Source organism: Marmota monax, unplaced genomic scaffold, assembly GCF_021218885.2.
Source record: "Marmota monax isolate L192 unplaced genomic scaffold, Marmota_monax_Labrador192_F-V1.1 WCK01_AAM20220418_F8-fsc00028, whole genome shotgun sequence".
NCBI classification, from domain to species: domain Eukaryota; kingdom Metazoa; phylum Chordata; class Mammalia; order Rodentia; family Sciuridae; genus Marmota; species Marmota monax.
In genome coordinates, this window is record NW_026694779.1 from 10775567 (window position 1) to 10795697 (window position 20131).

The 20131-nt window shown below is 40.4% G+C and overlaps 1 protein-coding gene across 1 annotated transcript in view; it reads right to left on the reverse strand.

Annotated features, from left to right (window-relative positions):
* Nucleotides 1–17277: 17277 nt before the first annotated feature.
* Nucleotides 17278–20131, reverse strand: part of Cntn6 (contactin 6) — a 288762-nt gene continuing 285908 nt past the window's right edge. Inside the window, 3 exon segments of the mRNA XM_046425552.2 lie at nt 17278–17690; nt 17692–17759; nt 18815–18983. Coding sequence (XP_046281508.2) covers nt 17625–17690; nt 17692–17759; nt 18815–18983 — 303 coding nt within the window. The 3' untranslated portion in view covers nt 17278–17624.

Sequence of the window (20131 nt, forward strand, 5' to 3'; positions counted from 1 at the left end):
GTGCACATCTAGTTTTACTCCTGAGGGTCTACAAGGGTTTCCAAAGTGGATTTACTGGGAAACATAAACACCAGGCATTATCCAGTTGTACTGGTCACTGGAGCATGCTGTTCTTGAAGGCCAACTAAGTTACATCCACTTCTTAGTGTCAGAATATGCTTTCCCTATGGTGAGCCTCATCCCTTATCCGTTCAGACAGGAACTTATAGCTTCAGGAAACCTTTCAAGGAATAGGAATCCTGATGGGGTTTTGCTGATGGCCTGTTGTGGAGCAGTTGTTAGAACTAAAGTTTTAGTTTCTGACACAGTTTGACAATGCGGAGAGAATCAGAGGGTTGGAATCAACTGGAAATCTAGGCTGCATTCTGACCCCATCCACACCTGTGGACTCCCAGGTGTACTAGCTGGTAGTACACCTGGCAGCCCACATATTTTACTTCTTTAAATCTACTTCCTTTTTGGTTACATGGGGCTAATAGTGTTACCTCATTTCAGGTTGGCAATGGCTGATATTGGAAATAATGCAAAAATAATATAAGCTTGACACCAAGTAGCTATTATGTATAATTATTATAAATAGGGTTTTCTGTAGAAATACTTGCATTATTGCAGGAACATGGAAAGGTAGAGTCTAAATTAGTCACCTTCCAAAGGACTTACTGATATTTTATCAGGCTGGGATGGTATGGGTTTGGTGTATCCCAAAACGCCAATTTGAGAAGAGCAAAAAGACCATCTATACAAGCACAGGTCAGTTAACAACCACCTCAGTTACCTGTTGTTGTTGGGTAACAAAAATAGCCCCAAACTTAGTGTTGAAAAACAATGATTTGTTTGATCCCTCTGGGTGAGCTATTGTGGCTGGGTTCAGCTGGGCAGTCCCTCTGTTGGTCTTGTCTTTGGGGCAGTGATCTTGGAGATTAAAGGAAGTTGGGTGGTCCCAGGTGAACTCATTTACATTTCTAGGTGATGGTTCTTGTCCCCTGGGCCAATCTGTCCTTGAGGATTGTAGCCAGGTTGCGTCACATGAGAGTGTCAGGGTTTCAAGGAGGGGAGGACAGAAGATGAAAGACCTCTTGAAGTCCATAAACCACCGTCCCATTAACCGTGGTCCTTTGCACAAAGCAAGAGATCAATCCTGCTCAGGTTAATGGGGTAAGAAAATAGATTCTGCAGATGTGTTAGAGACAAAGTCACTCTCCAAAAGCACGTTCCTACAGGAACTGGCAGAAAAACTGTCGCCATCTCTGCAAGGAATCCACCACACAACGCTCGGCTCAAAGACCAGAGGGAGAAAGGGGTTACCAGAACCCTGAGAGAGAAGATCATAGTTAGCTGTTGGAGGAAAGAGCCAGAGAACCAGCAGAAGGAACATCCACCAGCCACCGGCCACTGTAACCTACTGGCCGAATTTACATGGAAGTCACAGAAAGAGACACTCATTAACAAAATCTTTACAGATAATCCTGGTAGGACACAGGAAGGAGAAGGCTGGGTGGAATAGATTTGGAGGAACTACTAGCACACACCCAGCCCAGGAAGGGAGTCAGCCCACCTAGTAGTTACAACAGTTGGCTCCAGCTGAATCCCTTGTCTGCCATTTTCCTGCATAGTCATGGCTGGGGCCAACCATTTTTTTTTTTTTTTCACTCTCTAATTTTTTTTTTTTTTAATTTCTAAAAAACAGTGTAAGAAATAACTTCCTTGGAGGATGATGGCGAGAAATAAAGGAGATCATATATCCTGCATGTGTGGGTATCTGTTAGCCGAGAAAACCAGCCATGTGTGGTTACCCATTGAAGATTTATATGTCAACAATTGTTAGAAAAAGCTGATGTTTACTCTTTTGCGAGAATCCACTTCCTGTGACTTGGTGGGGTCTTAATTTTCTGGTGAATGGCTCTACATCTCTTTTGCATTTTGCACAGGTAGGTAAATCCTCGTTAGAAGACCCTGGGGTGCATTTCAATCCTGTTTAAAAGTCTACAGAGCCCTTTTCTGCAGCTCAATTCCAGGGATACCCCCTTTGGCTGAGGGAGAAGATGATCCCCCTGTTAAACCAGGGCTTTATATAATAGTGTTTTCCCCAAATGTCACAGGCATCTCATCCACCAACAATTCCTCGTCTCAGTCTCTTCCACTTGGAGTGTGGAGTCCCCTTGGATTGGGCAAATGTGGATGCTACAGACGGCAAGAATTGGTGTGGGCTATAGGAGAGAGGGGAGTCGCTTCCTTGTACAAATGAGTCCCTGAGAAGCATCCTCCTCACACCAGTGTACCCAGCCTGCACTCTGGTCCACACAGTCATGGTGCAAACCCTTGCCTCTGCGGAGGCTGACCAACAGGAGAGTTTTCCACATTGTAGTGGTAGAAGAAGCCAGTCATGCCTCCTTTGTCCTGGAGAACCAAACACCCCAATGATGGGCCACCTCAAAGTCTTGGGACGTCATCTCCTCTAGACTCAAGGACTTTTGATATCATCTCCTTTACCTTTCCCTGTGGGTTCGGTGGCATATTATTTAGTGCAATTTCTGTAAATTACATACATAGGGTGCTTAATATGATCAATAATTTTGGATGTATTGGATGACACTAAAGTCATTGCTTTTTTTTTTTTAAGAGAGAGAGAGAGAATTTTTAAAATATTTATTCTTTAGTTCTCGGCGGACACAACATCTTTGTCTGTATGTGGTGCTGAGGATCGAACCCGGGCCACACGCATACCAGGCGAGCGCGCTACCACTTGAGCCACATCCCCAGCCCAAGTCACTGCTTTTTTGATTGTAAGATTTCTAGGAATCTTGAGCTTTGCAAAGTGTTTTGTGAAACTCCTACACAGGAGAATAAGGCAGCTTGACCGACATACAATTGACCATGAATTTTTTTTTTTTCTTCTGGAGAGAAGTCGGTCATGGGCTTAATAGTCTACAGAAAATATTTTTGCAAATTTTCTAGTAAATAAAAATTAATATCTAAACCTGTTTTTTTATTTTTTGTCTGATCCTCCCTCTTTTTCTTCATTTTCAACGTTGGATCTCAGAGGGAAATAAGGGCTCATGTGTGATTTCTCCAAAAGAGGAGATGTAACATAGATATTCTTATGACTGACTTTATGCCAAGCCATCCTAATGGGTTAAACTTTAATAAAAACGTTAAGAGCCCTTGTGTCTCTGGGCACCACACTCTATCAGCTCTTTCAAGGTAGGCCATTTGTTTTGAATTGGATTGTTTTTCCACAGGGATAACCAGGTTTTCTTCATTCATCCTCAGTCTCTGAACTTGTGCTCTTTGGGCCCAATGGCATCTAATTATTTTCTTGTCTTTGACCTACCTAGGCTTTTAGAGGCCACCATCTACATTTCGCTCACATGGTGGAAGAAATGGCAGCTCAGAGGGTACGATGATGATGTAATGACAATCTCATGCTTGCACAATGCTTTGAACTCTGTATGGTACCTTTTCATACAACATGACATTGTATCCGTACAGTAATTACCAAAATATTAAATATTAGTTTTAAAGTCAATGCAATCAAGAAAATGAGGATGCATTTAGATGCTCAGATATCTGAGGCTTGATTTCAAGACTTTGCTCCAAATGTACACATCTTACAGTCTAAGTCCACCCCCGGTAATCTCTATCATGTAATTTTCTATTTTAAAAAATCCATTGATGAATAAAGATGTGGAATACTTCAAATTATAGAATATGTGTTTCTAAAAGAAGCATAATGTGTGATTATGCAGAGAGGGGCTTCTAGTCAAGGGATATAAAATAATTCAACCCAGCTTATTTCAAATAGATGAATGGATAAAGAAACTGTGGCACATATACACAATGGAATATTACTCAGCTTTAAAAGAGAATAAAATCATGGCATTTGCAGGTAAATGGATGGGGCTGGAGAATATCATGCTAAGTGAAGTAAGCCAACCCCAAAAAACAGAATGCAGAATGTTCTCTGTTATGAGTGGATGCTGATTCATAATGGGGGGGCATGGGAAAAATAGAGGAGCTTTGATGGGGCAAAGGGGAGGGAAGGGTGTGAAGGGGGAATGGGGGCAGGAAAGATGGTGGAATGAGATGGACATCATCACCCTAGGTACATGTGTGACTGCACATACCGGACCCTACATTGTGTACAACCAGAGAAATGAAAAGTTGTGCTGCAGTTGTGTACAATGAATCAAATTGCATTCTGCTGTCATATAGACCTCATTAGAATAAATAAAGTAACTAATTTAAAAAAAGAACAGAAAACTCTAACATGTGTCACTTGAGAGTAGCGAATTTGGGGATTTACTCTACAGCCTGCAGCAAAATGTCAGTGGGCAGACAGCAGATAGGAAGAAAGACTATAATAGTAAGGGAACACTTACCCATCCTAAGAAATCTACAGACATTGGCCTATTTAAGTATCCCAATGGTCTCAGTGGTAGGTGCTGATGTGCTTTTGCAAGAGATAATAACCAAGCTCAGAGAAGGGAAGATGCTTTTCAGTATCATCTTTCTGGAAAATAATAGAATTACAAGTTGATATGTTTTCTTCCTACCTCTAGGAAGGAGCCATTCACGTTGGTTGTCTGCAAACTTTTCCTCCATGTGACTTCAGATCTTGGTTTTCCTCCAAGCTTCCCTATCCCTTCAATTATACCTGCTCCCAAGCTCTTTCCTGTCTTGGGACATCCTTCTCTTACTTCTTCACCTGGTTATCCCTTCATCTCTACCATAGTTTTGATCTCAGGACCCTCCATACCTAAACCATAAAGAATTCAGCAGCAACAATTGGTAAGAATTAGTTGCAAAGAAGACAGAAACAAACGCACATATGTACCTGCTTGCAGGCACAGAGCAAAAGAAATTCACGAGGCATGATTCATTGACAACATGAAGATATAACACATGAAATAATGTGGTGCATTGCTGTGCGCACTCCTTCTTAATAATCTTACGAAACAGGGTACGTGAGCAGCATTTAGTAGCATTTGGATGTTGTGTGTGTCTACTCTTTCATCACCACAAAGAGGTACCATTTTCAAATAATTGAAATTAATGAGTCAGCACAGCATGGGTAATGACTTGTGTATATGTACATATAGATTTACATTTCTCATGAGTGGACATACAGTGCTATACACACGCTTTCATTTTTTATTTATGCATCTGTTTGTGCTTGTGTACATTTTTTAGTTTTTTTATTGATAGTTAGGTAAAATGGGTTTACTTTCTGTCTTTCCATTCAGTAGTGTGAACCTGGGTCATTTCTTGAACTCAATATATATATGCCTGCTCTTATACTATTGTGCACATTTGTAATACTGCAAAATGGATTTATCTTATTTATTTATTTTGGTACTGGGGATTGAACCCAGGGGCATTTAACCACTGAGCCACATCCCCAGCCTTTTTTGGTTTTGTTTTGTTTTTTGTAATTTATTCAGAGAGAGGGTCTCACTGAGTTGCTTAGGGCCTTACTAAGTTGCTGAGCCTGGGTTTGAACTCACAATCCTCCTGCCTCAGCCTCCTGAGACACTGGGATCACCGGCATGAGCCACCATGCCTGGCTGCATGGGTTTTCAGTGGGCTAAGGTTTGCGTGTGGCTGCATTTCTCCTGGAGCTTTAAAAGAAGATCTATTTTGCTGCCTGTTTATCTGCTCGAGTTGGCCGGCATGCTTTGGCTTGCAGCCTGTTCAACTTGGTCAAAGCCAGCCATAGCCTAAGGAGTCTTACACACATTGCCTCCCTATGACTCTGGCTCCTATTCTGTCTCCATCACTCAGGATTCTGAGGATCGCATTGGGCTCACCTGGATAATCTAAGATCCTTTCCCAGTGGAAGATCCTTCCTTTAATTACAGCTTAAAAACGCTATTTGCCATGTAACATAATGTAGTCACAGGTTGTGGGAGTTAGGACATGGGCATCTTTAAGGGACTAGTATTGTTATGCCTGCCTAAGTGTTCTAGGATATTCTACTACCTAAATAATGGAGCCACTATACTAGGATTCATGTTTAAGAGAAGTGAGATAACCAAGAAAGTGTATGATACGCATTATGAGCAGAAAAAGATAAAAATAAAGCATCTTTTTTTGTGAAATCATTTGACAACAAAGTTATAGAGCGATTTCAAAAATATGTGGTTGGAAACAAAATAACAAGGGTAATTAGACTGTGTGTGTGTTAGTTTTTTGTCACTGTGACAAATACCCAAGATTAATCAATTTAGAGGAAGAAAAGTTTTGTATACTCACAGTTGAGGAGGCTTTAGTCCGTGGTCAGTTGGCTCTACATTTTGTGGGCCTGTGGTGAGGTGCTACATGATGGTTGGTAGTGTGTGACAGAGGAAACTTGTCACTTCATGGTCACCAGAAAATGAGAGAAAGGGGATCCCAATACCCACTTTAAGGTCATGCCTCCAATGACCTAAGGGCCTCCCCACAAGCCCCGCCTCCTAAAGTTCCCACCAACACCCAATAGGCACTCTTCCAATGACCTAACTGCCTCCCACTAGACCCCGCCTTTTAAAGGTCCCACAACCACCCAATAGGCACTCTCCCAATGACCTAACTACCTCCCAGCAAACTCCACCTCCTATAGGTGCCACTACCTCCATCCTAGGGATGAGGCCTTTAGCACACAAGTCAACAGAGTTGTCTTAAATGCACGTCTCAGAAAATGATTCATGTGAAGTCACTTGTTGTTATGTCCTAATTTGTTTGTTCATCAGCTTGTCTGAGGTGAACTAATAAAAGATTCATGTTGATGACATGCTCATTTTTCTCTTCCTATTTTAAGATACATTTTTTAGAAACATTTATAAAAAAAAATTACAGACCAGCTAGAGTATTGCATATTGTAATTCTGAATTCTTGTATCTGGGTTCTTTCTGTTTTAAAATACGTGTCTGGCAAAATGCATTCAGATGTTTTGGAAAACAAACAAACAAACATTGAATTTCTTTTCCTCCCTGCCTTCCTGCCTTCCCCGTCTATTTCTCAAAAGCCTCCTCTGTTCCCGGCATATTAAACAGTGCTGAAGAATTCATAATCCCCGATTAACTCACAGTCAGATGAGGGAAACAGGACAAGAAATCCACATTATAAAAAAAAAAATGCCAGATGCTGTGTTAGAGATGTCTGCAGAGAGCTCAGAGGACCGAGAAACAGAGATGCTTAGTGTGAGAGAGGGTGGGGCCAGTGGACGTCTGCATTGTGCAGCGGCTGGCTCTGGTGCTATCACTGAAGGTGCTGCTCTCCAGGAGCCAAAGGAAGGGAATATTCCAGAGGCATTAGCAAAGCTCTAAACGCATGAAAGAAAACGGCCAGGGAATAGCACATCATTACATCCCTCCAGGCTTACTAATCAGAGTGTGAAAACCTTTTTTGGAAAGAAGTCAAAGATTAAAAAAAAAAGAAAAAAAGAGTCGTGTTGATTTCTCACTTTGGAGTATGGTTAAACCTGAACAATCTTTCTGTTCTCAAATGATCAGTATTCAACCTTCATTGCCCGATGTCAATCCGGCAATGGAGTTTTGTGGTTAAGTGTGTTCCATTTATCTCTTCTTAATGTTTTTAAATTGACATATAAAGTTGCATGTATTTATTGTGCACAACATGATATTTACTTAAGAATGTCTACATTGTAGAATAACTAAACTTTGCCAGTTGGGACACAAGTTATTTGCATGGGTGTTTTTGTGGTGAGAATACTTTATTTCCATTCCCTTATCATTCTTCAAGAATTCAACATATTACGAAGCCCGTTGTAAACAGATGTCCTGAACTTATCCCTCCTATCCACCTGAAATCCTCTTTCCTTTGACCAACCTCTCCCCTTGTCTCCTTCAACCTTCCAATACAGCCCATGGTTCCTGGGAATCACATTCTACTTCCCACCTCAAGAGAACTTTCTGTAGATTTTTAGATTTCAGGAATGAGATCACATGGCATTTGTATCTCTAGGCCTGACTTATTTCACCAAATGTCATCCTCTTCAGGTTCACCCATGCTATTGCAAATGACAGAATCCCTTTCCTCTTTATGCCTGTGTAGTATTTCATTGTGTCTATTCTAGTAAACTTTTCTCCTAAACAATTTTAAGTTAGAACAAAGTCAGGATGAATATCTTCTCAATTTAACTGTTTTGATGGCTTACTGATCTAGCAGTGTTTGGGGGGAGGTTCTTATTATCAAAAAAACAATATCCATCAATTATACCACTTGAATATTACTAAATAATTAGCACTTCTCTAACAAACAGTGGATCATATAACAGTAAATCTGAGATTTCTAAAATAAAGTAAGTCACTTCAAAAGTCACCACAGAGGTCAGGGGTCACTACTCCCCTTGAATAAACCATCTAGAACTTTACCTTCTTCATATCCCATTGATTGGCAGTTCCTGAAAACCCTGCAGGTCTCCATCCCTAATACCAACCAAGTCTGGCCAACATTACCTAACGCACGGATGACTGTCAGAACCTTTATCTTGGTTTCTATTCTTAGACTCCAGACGGTGCATTCAGCACACTGTAGCCAGTGTGGCTTCTGGAAACAGAAATATATTTAAAACTGAAATAGAAGTTCGTTCCTAGGTCCTGCAAAGTTGAGGGTAACTGGATTCCAATTATCCTGAGCACACAGACCCACACTCCCAAATGGGCTCCATTCTCTATCCTCATCCCATTTTATGAGTACCTAGAATACACTGAGCTCTCCCTCCTTGAGACATTTGCAGATTTTTTTTTTTGGGGGGGGGTGTCTTTTCTGTCTATCCTCTCTTTACATGCCCCAATCCTTTTCTTCTCTGAGAAGAACCTTCTGACATCCAGGGTTGGTCTCTTATTTCATTTCACAGCATCTTTCTTATCTCCTCTCAGCCCTTATCATGAGACTTGTGGTTATTTTCTTTAAGGGGAGAGACTTAATTATTTACCGCCTGTTCCCTACTTGTATGGCATGTTTTTTCTCTTTGCGAGTTTCTTACGATGTGTTGTGCAACATTCAGAACATAAAACAGATCGTGTTTCTTTGAGTGAAGGGCTGAGTTGTAAATGTGGACCTTTTCCATCTGAGCCCCAATGTAAACAAAACTAGATTTTCTTAAAAAGACAAATTTCTTATAATTATAGCTTGATGTTTTCACTTTCTATAAATGCTCCAATTTCTCCTATCAGGGCAAGTTCACAAGAGCGCAACTGAAGTGCTGATGTAAATGAGTGTCAGGTAATATGCTCTGGAAAACAATGCCAATATTCATTTGAAGCTATCAACAAGGTGCGGGTAAAATCAGCAATTGACATAATTAAAATGATCCCAGAAAGGAAGGACTCCGACAGGCTAATTTGAAAGTCAATCATACGCTTCATCAAAAGAGTGGATGCAAACAGAGTCTGAGCCAATAGATGCCTCTTTAACAATCTCTTTTTTATCACTTCAAAATCTATGACTTTTTCAGAGTTTATCCCATGCATTCATTAGAACGTGCTCCATGAGATATATGGTTGAAGGCATTGTTTTCATTTTATTGATAAGAAACTGGTGTTCAGAGCCCATAAGGGTCTTGCATAAGGTCATGCGCTGGGATTTGCTAGCCCAAGGTCTTAACCAGCGTCACCTGCTGTCATGTAAGTACACTGCATCCTGTATAACAAGGGTTGAAATTCAGATACCTCAAATATTTCATAAATGGATGGTGGTAGCTGGGAGGAGGTTTATTTAAGGGAAGTGAACCTTGTTCTCAAAGAGAAGGCTCATGTGTTAGCTCAGGAGCTGAGGGCCAGGCAGGAAGGCAGGCCCAGGAAAACTAGATCTATGTGAAACCTAGCCGTATCAACTCCTGCCGTATAAACACCAACAATTCTTTCAGTATTCAAATAAACATACACTGATGATGGCTAACTCAGTCTATGGCCAGTGTTCATTTTGGGCTGAAAGTTTCCAACAACCTCTGTAGTGCAAAATAGCTATTTTTTTTTTCCTCCAAGATTTTAAATTAAATCCTTCCGGTATCTGTAGTCTTTGGAAATCAAGTGGACGGGATCTTACAGGATGACCTAAGAAACTTGCATCTAGAAAGAGGAAATTAGAGCTTTGTGTTGTGTATGCCAACTAAAAAGACCCTCCTGGCTGAATGTATAGATTTAATATTACAGTGTGACAAGATCAATTGCAGTTTATTATCAGGCATGATCAGGTGCATAGGCTTTAGTTAATTTGACTGCAAGGAAAATAATTATAGCTTAGACCTTGGAATGATAACACACAGCTACTGGATATTGTGGGTGTGCTATACCCTGTCTGGATTATACAATTCAGAGGGTCATGTTTCTAAAGACAAACTTTTTAGTATGTTAAAAGTCTTTTCTTCCCTAGTGCCCCACCCCCTTACTGTGATTTAGCATTCACATATCAGAGAAAGCATTCAGACTTTGGTTTTGGGGAATTGGTTTATTTTGCTTAATATATTTTCCAACTCTTTAGGTTAGGTAGAGGGAAATTAAGGGAGGGGAGGAGAGGGGATATGGGGATAGGAAGGATAGTAGAATGAAACAGAGATTATTATCTTATGTACATTTATGACTGCATGACCAATGTGATTCTCCAACATGACAATCAGAAAAAATGAGAAACCCTATCTCATCTCTGTATGATATATCAATGTGCATAAATGTATTCTTACTGTTATGTGTAACTAATTAAAACAAATAAAAAAAATTAAAAATCTTTTGAAGGAAAGAGAAGAAAATCTCATATAATTACATGACCTTTTCTATTTTAAAAATTCACCCTTAAAGCCCATTTTAATTTTAGAAGATTTTAACAAACTAAAATACTTTATATGCAGACAGAGCTACACCAACTATGCATATTAAATTATAATATTTCCATATGGAAGGCTTACTAAAAGATACGATGTTAGGGGTAAGCATTTCCACTTTTGTAGGAGTGACCATGAGATTCTATCAATAATACACACCCAAACCTTCCTTTCAGACAATTATTCATTTAAAATATATGTTTTGAGCAGCCACTGGAGGTCAGACCTGGATGCTGAAGGGGGATCAATAGATAAAGTTCAAGAGCTGGGGTTGTGGCTCAGGGGTAGAGCACTTACTTAGCATATGTGAGGCATTGGGTTCGATTCTCAGCACTGCATATAGATAAGTGAATACAACAAAAGTCCATCAACAACTGAAAATGTGTGTGTGTATATATATATATATATAAATGTATTATATTTTAATATACATATATATATACACATTTTAATATATATATATGATAAAGCACACCTTTTGTCCACTCATTTACTAGAAAAATAAAATAGGAAGTTCAAAAACTATAATGACATACATTACAGTGTAATAAAATACAACATACTATAATACAGGAAAAGAAGTTTTCTGATGACAGATATCAATTTCAGTTAGAAACATCTAGCTTCTTCATTGTTATCTGTAGGTATGAAGTGACTATTAATCTCTTTTCTATCAACAGTGATACGTTGTCTTCCAAGAGAGTCTATAACTAGTTACAACTCTTTCTTGGGCTCTCATCCAGATGGAAATATGAGTTCCAAACACGGTTTCAAAAATCACTCGAGCTAGGTCCTTGTGTTTGGGAGTGTGATTTAGAAATCCTTCAAGGCTACACACTCCTGAGAATTTAGAACTGGAGAAGAGTTTCAAGCCTAGATTCAACTATCATGTAGATGACAAATTTCACTTTTAAATAGATAAGAAAAATGATCTGATTAGATGGTTGGTGACCTATTCAATGACACATTACTGTCAACAAAAAATAGGCGGAAATTAATCCACTGAAATTTGATTTGGGAGATTCTGTAACTACTGCGCTTAAAGGTAACAAAAGTCATTACTGAAAGTCATTACTGTTACTCTCTGAGAAGCCTGAGATTACCTGAGGTTGGCTGGGAGCATAAATAGCATAAATCTGTTCTAAGGAACAGATTCTGTGACTATGACAATTACTTCACAAGTTGAGAACGCAATCCCAAATCGATGTAGCCTGCTCCATGTTTGAATTAAAGTTGCTTAGTCTGTGCAGGCTATTAAAAATTCATCTAAAATTTCAGTATCTCATAATTATCACCTTTCAAACTTCCAAATTACTATTGCCCCCCCCCCCAGGTACAGGACCTGGCCTTGGTCATTAATGTATGCTCTTTTTAAAACTGGCACCGCAAACGTCAATATACTTCTGGGAAAAAAAATCACCATAATAAAAATTATTAGAACTTTTATGGTGTGCTTTTCATCTCCACAGTGACTCATAAATATTACGGTGCCCAAGAATAGGGCCCTACCCAATAGAGCTCTCAGTTCCTGGAATAACGGGGCAACCCGCAAATATTTCAGGCCAGCCTGCTTCCTCGTCTTTGATGGGGTGTGGAGTGAAACCCGTTTACATCAGGATTCCTTTTCTCTCTCATTCAGAAGCAGCTTGTTGCCCTTATTCAAAGAGTTGCTGAGTTTTCTTCTCTGCAGAGCTTTGCTCTGAGCAAACTAATCATCTTCCAAAGCATGCCTAACCAAGTTTTAAGGTACGCATTGTGAAAAAGGCACAAACACTTAGCTTTTCTGAAGTTTTCTCAAAAAAAGTCTCTATTCCAAGAATTTTATTTAATTTTGTTCAAGGTTATAGCATGTGCCTACTTAAATCTGAAGTTTGTTAGCTTGCTATTTCTGTTAGGCTTGTAAAATGAAAGCACTCGTTTTCTTAAGGAATCTAAGAAAAAGCGCATTGTCCTAAGATTCAGTTGTATCAGGACAGAAAAGGAAACACCTGTAGTTAGCATGATTCTCTCTGGACAGGACTGCACCAAGTGCTACTAAGAACAGGGATAGGAGCTGGTAGGGTCTACAAGAAAACCTAAAATCGACTCTATGTAATTTCCTGAAAAAACATTCTTTGATTAGACAAAGGGAAATGAAGGGCAGGGAGGGGAGATGGGATTAGGAAAGACAGTAAATTGGTCATAACTTTCCTTTGTACATACGTGAATACCTGACCAGTGAAACTCCACATCATGTACAGCCACCAGAATGGGATGTTATACTCCCTGTATGATGATATGTCAAAATACATGCTACTGTCATGTATAACTAAGAAGAACAAATAAATTAATAGTAATAATAATAAAGAAAAAGTGAATTATATTAGCAATAACATTGCTTAAAAAAAGAAACACCAATGGTTCTGAATTTTTGAATTTTCTCAAACAATAAAAAATTCAAATAATAATAGAACTTGTTATTAAGTAATCTAGTCTTTGGCAAAGGAAGACCATGTTAAAACAGAGTATATGAAACTCTCTTTCATGCCCAACTATGTCTTATTAAAGAGTGGACATTGTACCACAGAAAGTGGAAAAAGTCAAAATCCTCCCAAGTACCCAATGACTTTATTCACTATGAAAATCTTACCAAGCTACCTAAATTTTTGTTATTTTTTTTAACTGAACAAAATTTATGCCAGCCTCGATCTTGGCAACTACTCCAATATATACCTGTGATTCTCCAAGGTGTCCATGAACATGGGCCTCCGTCTCTGAGTGCTCTTGGCCATGGTAGTAAATTCCAGGTAAGAAATTCCAGGTAAGAAAGCTCCTTGCAACCAGAGAAAATATGGAAAAGGGTTGAGAAAGTATTTCAGAGTGCGTGGGGGTTGTGAAGGTTCATGAAACCTTGCCTTGTGCCCAGAGTAGCCCCACAGTGACACTAATATACAACTGCAGGGCTTTGTAAGAACTCAGAGACTCTGTCATTTCCACATCTCATTTTTACAAATGAATAAACTGAGAGTAGGATTTAAGTCATTGCATTTGAAAAGTGGGTGGGATTAGAACAGAATTAGTATCACCCAAAGAGCATCATTTCAGTTAATTGTATGTGGCACCTTGGCCGGACGCTTGGTTCCTGGGTGTTGGGTTCAATATTATTCGGGGTGTGTTGGATGACTTGCATGGATAAGATTAATGTTTGGATCAGTAGATTCAGTACAGCAGATTTCCCTTCCCAATGTGGAGGGCCATCGTCCAACATGCCGAGGGCTTTCATAGAATCCAAAACCTGAGTAAGAAACAATTCTTCTTCTCTGATAGTCTTTCAGTCATCTCCTACCTTTACATTTGAACTCTGACTGGAACTTAGACCGTCAGCCCTCCTGGTTCCCAGTCCTGAGTTCTGTCTGGAACTAGACCGGAAGCCACTCTGCATTGCGACTTCTTGGCTTCCGTAATCTCATTACCCATTTCCACGTCAGACCTCTTTCCCTGTCTCTGCACACACACACACGTCCTGTGAGTTCTGTTCCTCTGGAGAACCCTGATGTAAATGCTGAGTTCAACAGGGACAAAATGAACAAATTCCAGAATTCTAGAACAACAACAACAACAACAATAACAACAATAACAAATACTGTTGAAATAAATATACCAAATAAATAAAGCAAACGAAGTAATAAATTATGGCTCAGAAAGAGTGTCTATTCCTTCCTGTTGCTTCAAGAGGAAATATGGGGTGTTGAACTCCAAAGGCAACAAGATATTAGGATTACTCATGGGAGGTAATGATTATGCTACTGGATTTGGGGTTCAGAGAAATTGCAGGCCATCCCTCACCATTTGTGAAGATTCATGAAACCTTGCTTTGTGCCCAAAGTAGCCTCACAGTGACACTAATATAAAACTGTAGGGCTTTGTAAGAACTCGGAGACCCTGTCAATTCCACATATCATTTTTACAAACGAATAAAGTGAGAGTAGGATTTCCTTCCTGTTGCCTCAAGACGGATATGGGTTGTTAAAATCCAGAGGCAACAAGATATTAGGATTACTCATGGGAGGAATCCTTAGATGCCCTCCGTTTCTCTTTCTGCTTTTAAAGAGAGCAGGCATGCCCCCCTATAAGTGACTCTCTGGTGTAAAGTTAAAAGGGGAGAATGGAACAATAAAAGAGAGTTCATGGAGCTGCGCGGGGGAAGTCCACATTATCTGGGCAGCCCTTAGCCTGAGAATCACTTGTCCCCAGTATCCTGTCTCTTGTTCCTTATTTCCTGCTCCTTCTCTGGCTGTGTCTGGGTCCAGCCACATCTTTTCCCTCTCGTGTAGGAAGTATGGAAATAAATTAATTATCATATGGGTAAGACTTTATAACAGTCACCCACTCAGTCCATAAAGCCATCTATTGGAAATGGTCACATGTTCCAGGGAGGTAGGTCCATCCTGCAGAAAACTTCCTTGCTGTGGAGTGACCGACCCACCTTGGTTTTATTTTTCAGTGAGGTTCAGTGTCAAGAGTAGGTGGACAGCCCATTTCTCTGGAAGCTATTTTGACTTTTGACACAAAGACGAAATTGGCTTATATGGTCCATGGGGCACTAAAAGAACTGCAGTAACTGATTTCATTAGTGGTTTCATTCCTAAGCAGGAGATTGTAGCAGCTCCGTTTTCTAAACAACTTAGAGTGTCCCTTGTTCCCTGACAAATATTCTATATTTTTCATGTCTCCATATTAGTGAAATGGAGATGCTTAAGAGGAGTCTCAGTTCTCACCAAGGGTAAGATTCAAATGAAGCCACAGGTTAGACTGCTTCATATTAATGCCAAATTACATTCCAAAACACTTAGCAGGAAGTGATGAATAAGCAAATACTAGATCAGATATTGGATAACATAGTCTTTTAAGCACCCCAGAAATCATAAACCGAAAGAGTACTCTGCAAATATATAAGACTGACAAGACATGACTTGCCTTTGGATTCACGTACAATGATTTTGCATCTTATATTCACTGGATTGGCGGAAAGGCCAATTTCAGTAGATTTAACTCTGGATCTCCTTTCTAGGGAGGAGGACAAAAATCTTGTCTCAGCAGGTTGGGGAAGCCATTAAGTTCCTACACCAGACACACACAGATGTGCGCTGGAAATGGCTGCTGTGAACACGCGTGAAGCAATTGGTATCTGTTGTTGTTGTTTGATGAGCTCCATAAAAACCACAGCCAGCCCCCTTCCAGCACCAGGCTCATTAATTTGAACTGTATGCGCAACGTATTCCTCAGGCGAGGAGCAAGTTCTAGGCCAATGGAAAAACCAATGTCCATCTGTGACTGACTCCGTGGGGGCCTTTTAAAGAGTCCTGAAACATGGAAGGAATGAAAATGACATCCGATTTTAAGAATTATGTGCACGGAGGGTTTACGCTTGATGGTGAGGACAGTTCAAATAAGTTGTACCTGATTGGAAACTTTGCACCATGCGAAGAAAGCGAAACCAGTGTGTCCTTGCCCACTCTGAGCTCCCCAGGACAACTAATGACAGTGGCTTGGAGGTGCTGGTTGGGGGTTGAGAGCAGGGTAAACCCCTCCACGCTGTCTGGGAAGGAAATGGAGGGACATCTTGAGTGGCAGTCACCTCCCGTGTTCTCCGGGCTCTGCGCTTCCAGGAACTCTCTCGGGTCCATCCTAGAGGACACTCTACCCACAGGAATCTTCCTAAATCCTTGCCTAACATGGGATTTTGTTTATGATTGCAGAAACATCTGACAACCGAGCCCAGGTACCATGCCAAATATACGCTGACCACAACATAGAAAACCTGGTCCAATACCTCTGTTCTCAGATTCTTTATGATGTAACAAGAAGGCCCCCTGGAGAGTGCTGTCGGGTTGTAATCATGACCTGACTCTTGTTCACGCAACTAACTTAGAATGTGGAATCGGCTGAAAGGGTAAACTGGGCTCTGAGACGCTGTTCACGGGAAGTCAGGATGGCTGGGTTATTTTATGTGGGTGCCCATTTCCCTTCATTTCTTTTCCTTTGCCGCGAAGCACTTCTTTTGGTCATTATCATGACCGAAATGCCTAAAAAGTGAGTCTGGCCAGGCGCGATCCGTGGTGCGCACCTATAACCCCAGCGGCTCAGGAGGCTGAGGCAGGAGGATCTCGAGTTCAAAGCCAGCCTCAGCAACAGTGATGCTCTAAGCAACTCAGTGAACCCCTGTCTCTAAATAAAATACAAAATAGGGCTGGGGATGTGGCTCAGTGGTTGAGTGCCCCCGATTTCATTCCCTGGTACCCCCCCTATAAAAAGTGACCCTGGAAAAACATTGTGTATATATATGTTTTGGGGGTGCAAATATTTCTCATCCCAACTTGATTCAGACATTAAAGCACACCATGCCTTCTAATAGCTGATGCTTTGAAAGAAGCCCAACTATAAACAAATAATTATATTTTATTTGGATGCAGGGAGCATTTTCTAAATACTGAAGTGAGTGGCCTGGAGTACATTCAAATGCACAGAGATGCAAAACCATTTTGTATCTATCATCCTCTTCAAAGGGGAGTTATTTTTACTCTCCATATAAAAGTCTCTTGAAAGACGCAGCAGTTGCAATTCCCCGGATTAACTTGGCACCTCTGAATGTATGCAATCATGTGTGAACTTTCAAATTCAAAAGTGTTTAAAATTGTTTTTATTAATGTACCACAGATATTTACAAGATCTTAATAATATACATTTTTTCTTCTTTCCAAACAAGTCTGTATTAAGAATTTGCGTGTTGGAGGCTGGAGAGCATATTTACAGAATGATTTAGCTTTCAGAAAACTCCCAACCATTTACGGTTATATTCATCGTATAAGCAGCTGAATAGCAAAACAGTAAAAAACCGGTATGATGACGGACAGGAAATGAGTGTGAGGTTCTAAGACTTGATTTCCTCTGGAACTCAGACCTGCAAAATAAAAAGGAGAACAGAAAACCACTTGGAAACATATAATGGCTCATTAGATCAATTCTTCAAGATACAAAACACTCATTTCTCTTCCAGTCATATATTTTATTATATTCACTTTAATTATAATATGTTTAATTTTAGGAGGTCCCTTTACTCTTTGTTTTAGGCTGTTTTAAATGCAAAACAGCAGTCAAAGAGGGTCCAAATTGGTGATGCCTGCCTGAAGTGCAAGTTAAAATTGGTCATGGCTGGGTGTGGTGGCTCACATCTGTAATCCCAGTGATTTGGGAGGCTGAGGCAGGAGGATCTTGAGTTCAAAGCCAGCCTCAGCAACTTAGTGAGGCCCTAAGCAACTCAACAAGACCCTGTCTCTAAATAAAATACACAAAAGGGCTGGGGATATGGCTCAGTGGTTAAGTGCCCCTACATTCAATCCCTGGTACGAAAATAAATAAAATAAAATACACTTGGATGGTTGATGATTGGACATTAATCAGAGCCACAGGCCCTCCTCATTCCTTTCAAGCAAAGACGCTAAAATATTCTTATATCCTAAGTCTGACTGATTGGCACTGGCCTGAATAAGGATCTTACTGCCAAGTTGTGGAGGGGTTCATTATGAATGCGGTTGGTTGATTGGTGATGTCTGCCCTGAATCTGGAAAGCGAGGTATGGGAAGCACACTTCTCATTTGCTACCCCTGTTCTATGAGGCCTTTAAGAATCCATTAAAAAAAAAAAAATTCTGCATCTTTGGTGCCAACAGAATGAATGAAGAAATTGCCCACCAAGAACACAGAGAGTTTGTGTTTTTTTTTTTTTTTTTCTCAAATGAATAAACCTAAGACTGCCATGAATAATGCACAATGCAAGTTGGAAAGATTAAAGAAAAATTGCCTCCTCCCTTCTGGTTCACCAATAAAAATGGAACCACAGGCCTTTTCGTTTCTCCCCAATAATTTAACAAGAATTAGGAAGTTTCTTGAAGCCCAGGTTTCCTTGCGCAGCTGTTTAGACTAGAAAATCTATAAGAGCCCCTGGGAGCCCACTCACTGGACATTTTTGGAATTCTGATTTCCTCACTGCTGCTTCCGTCCCCGCCGTCGCTGACCGTCCTTATCTCTATCAAGTAGTCTTCTTCAAAGGGAACCAGGAGCTCAGCGGAGGTATTGTTTGTTTCCAAAATATGAGTCTTGCTCTGTCTGTTCTGCCGGTACAGAATCTGCATAAAATGGTGAATGGGGTTAATAGGGACCTGAGACACGTCACACCCTGTTATGGAACACTATGAGGCACGTCATTACCCATACTGTGACCCTCATATGAAAGAGTTAAGGCGATGTCTGTTCTTTAAACACATTTGTTGCTAAGAGAAAGATTTATCTGCCGGGTACTGTAATCCCAGTGACTCAGGAGGCCGAGGCAGGAGAATCCAAAGGGTGAGGCCAGCCTCAGCAGTTTATCCAGGACCTATTCAACTTAGCAAGAATCTATCTCAGAATAAAATAAATACGTAAATAAAAAGGGCCGGGATGTGACTCAGTGGTAGAGCACACTTGGGTTTCATCTTAGTTTAAAAAACAAACAAAAAAAGAAAGAAACAAAAAGATTTCTACTTTGGCCACTGTCTCTGGAATGACTAGATTTATCTCTGCTAATTAAGTGGCTTGAGGCTATCCTCATTGGTGCTGGCTGTTTAAGTCGGTGTTAGGTTTGGACCCATGTCAAGTGTCTGAGTATGTATTTCCACTGATGGACATGCTGTGCTCTGGGTACTTGGCAATACCCTTGTTAAATCATCTGAATGATTTTGAAAGGTCACAGCATACTGGACCCTGAGTTCTAGAAATTCTATTTGAATGTATCCTTTGACCTCATAGACATTTCACATCTACTACCCAAACACACATCACCTTTTGATGGCAAAAGGAGTCACCTTAAAAAAAAATACAATATGGAACCCTGTAAAATTTTGTATTATGATGGCCCAGGATATATCACTGGACTCAGACTCTGAGACCTTTTCAGTCAAGCACCCTAAAGCACCAATTTTTCAAACAACTTTGTAAAATCATCCTGCTGGGTGCCATGGGGGTGCGCGTCTATAATCCCAGCGGCCCTGGAGGATGAGGCAGGAGGATCTTGAGTTCAAAGCCAGCCTCAGCAATGGTGAGGCACTAAGCAACTCAGTGAGACCCTGTCTCTAAGTAAAGTACAAAACAGGGCTGGGGAGGTGGCTCAGGGGTCGAGTGCCCCTGAGTCCAATCTCTGGTACCCAAATAAATAAATAAATAAATAAACTAAAATTATCCTGTCTCCATAGGCAGCAAATTTGTTTTCTACTTTTTTAAAAAATGACATTCCTGATTC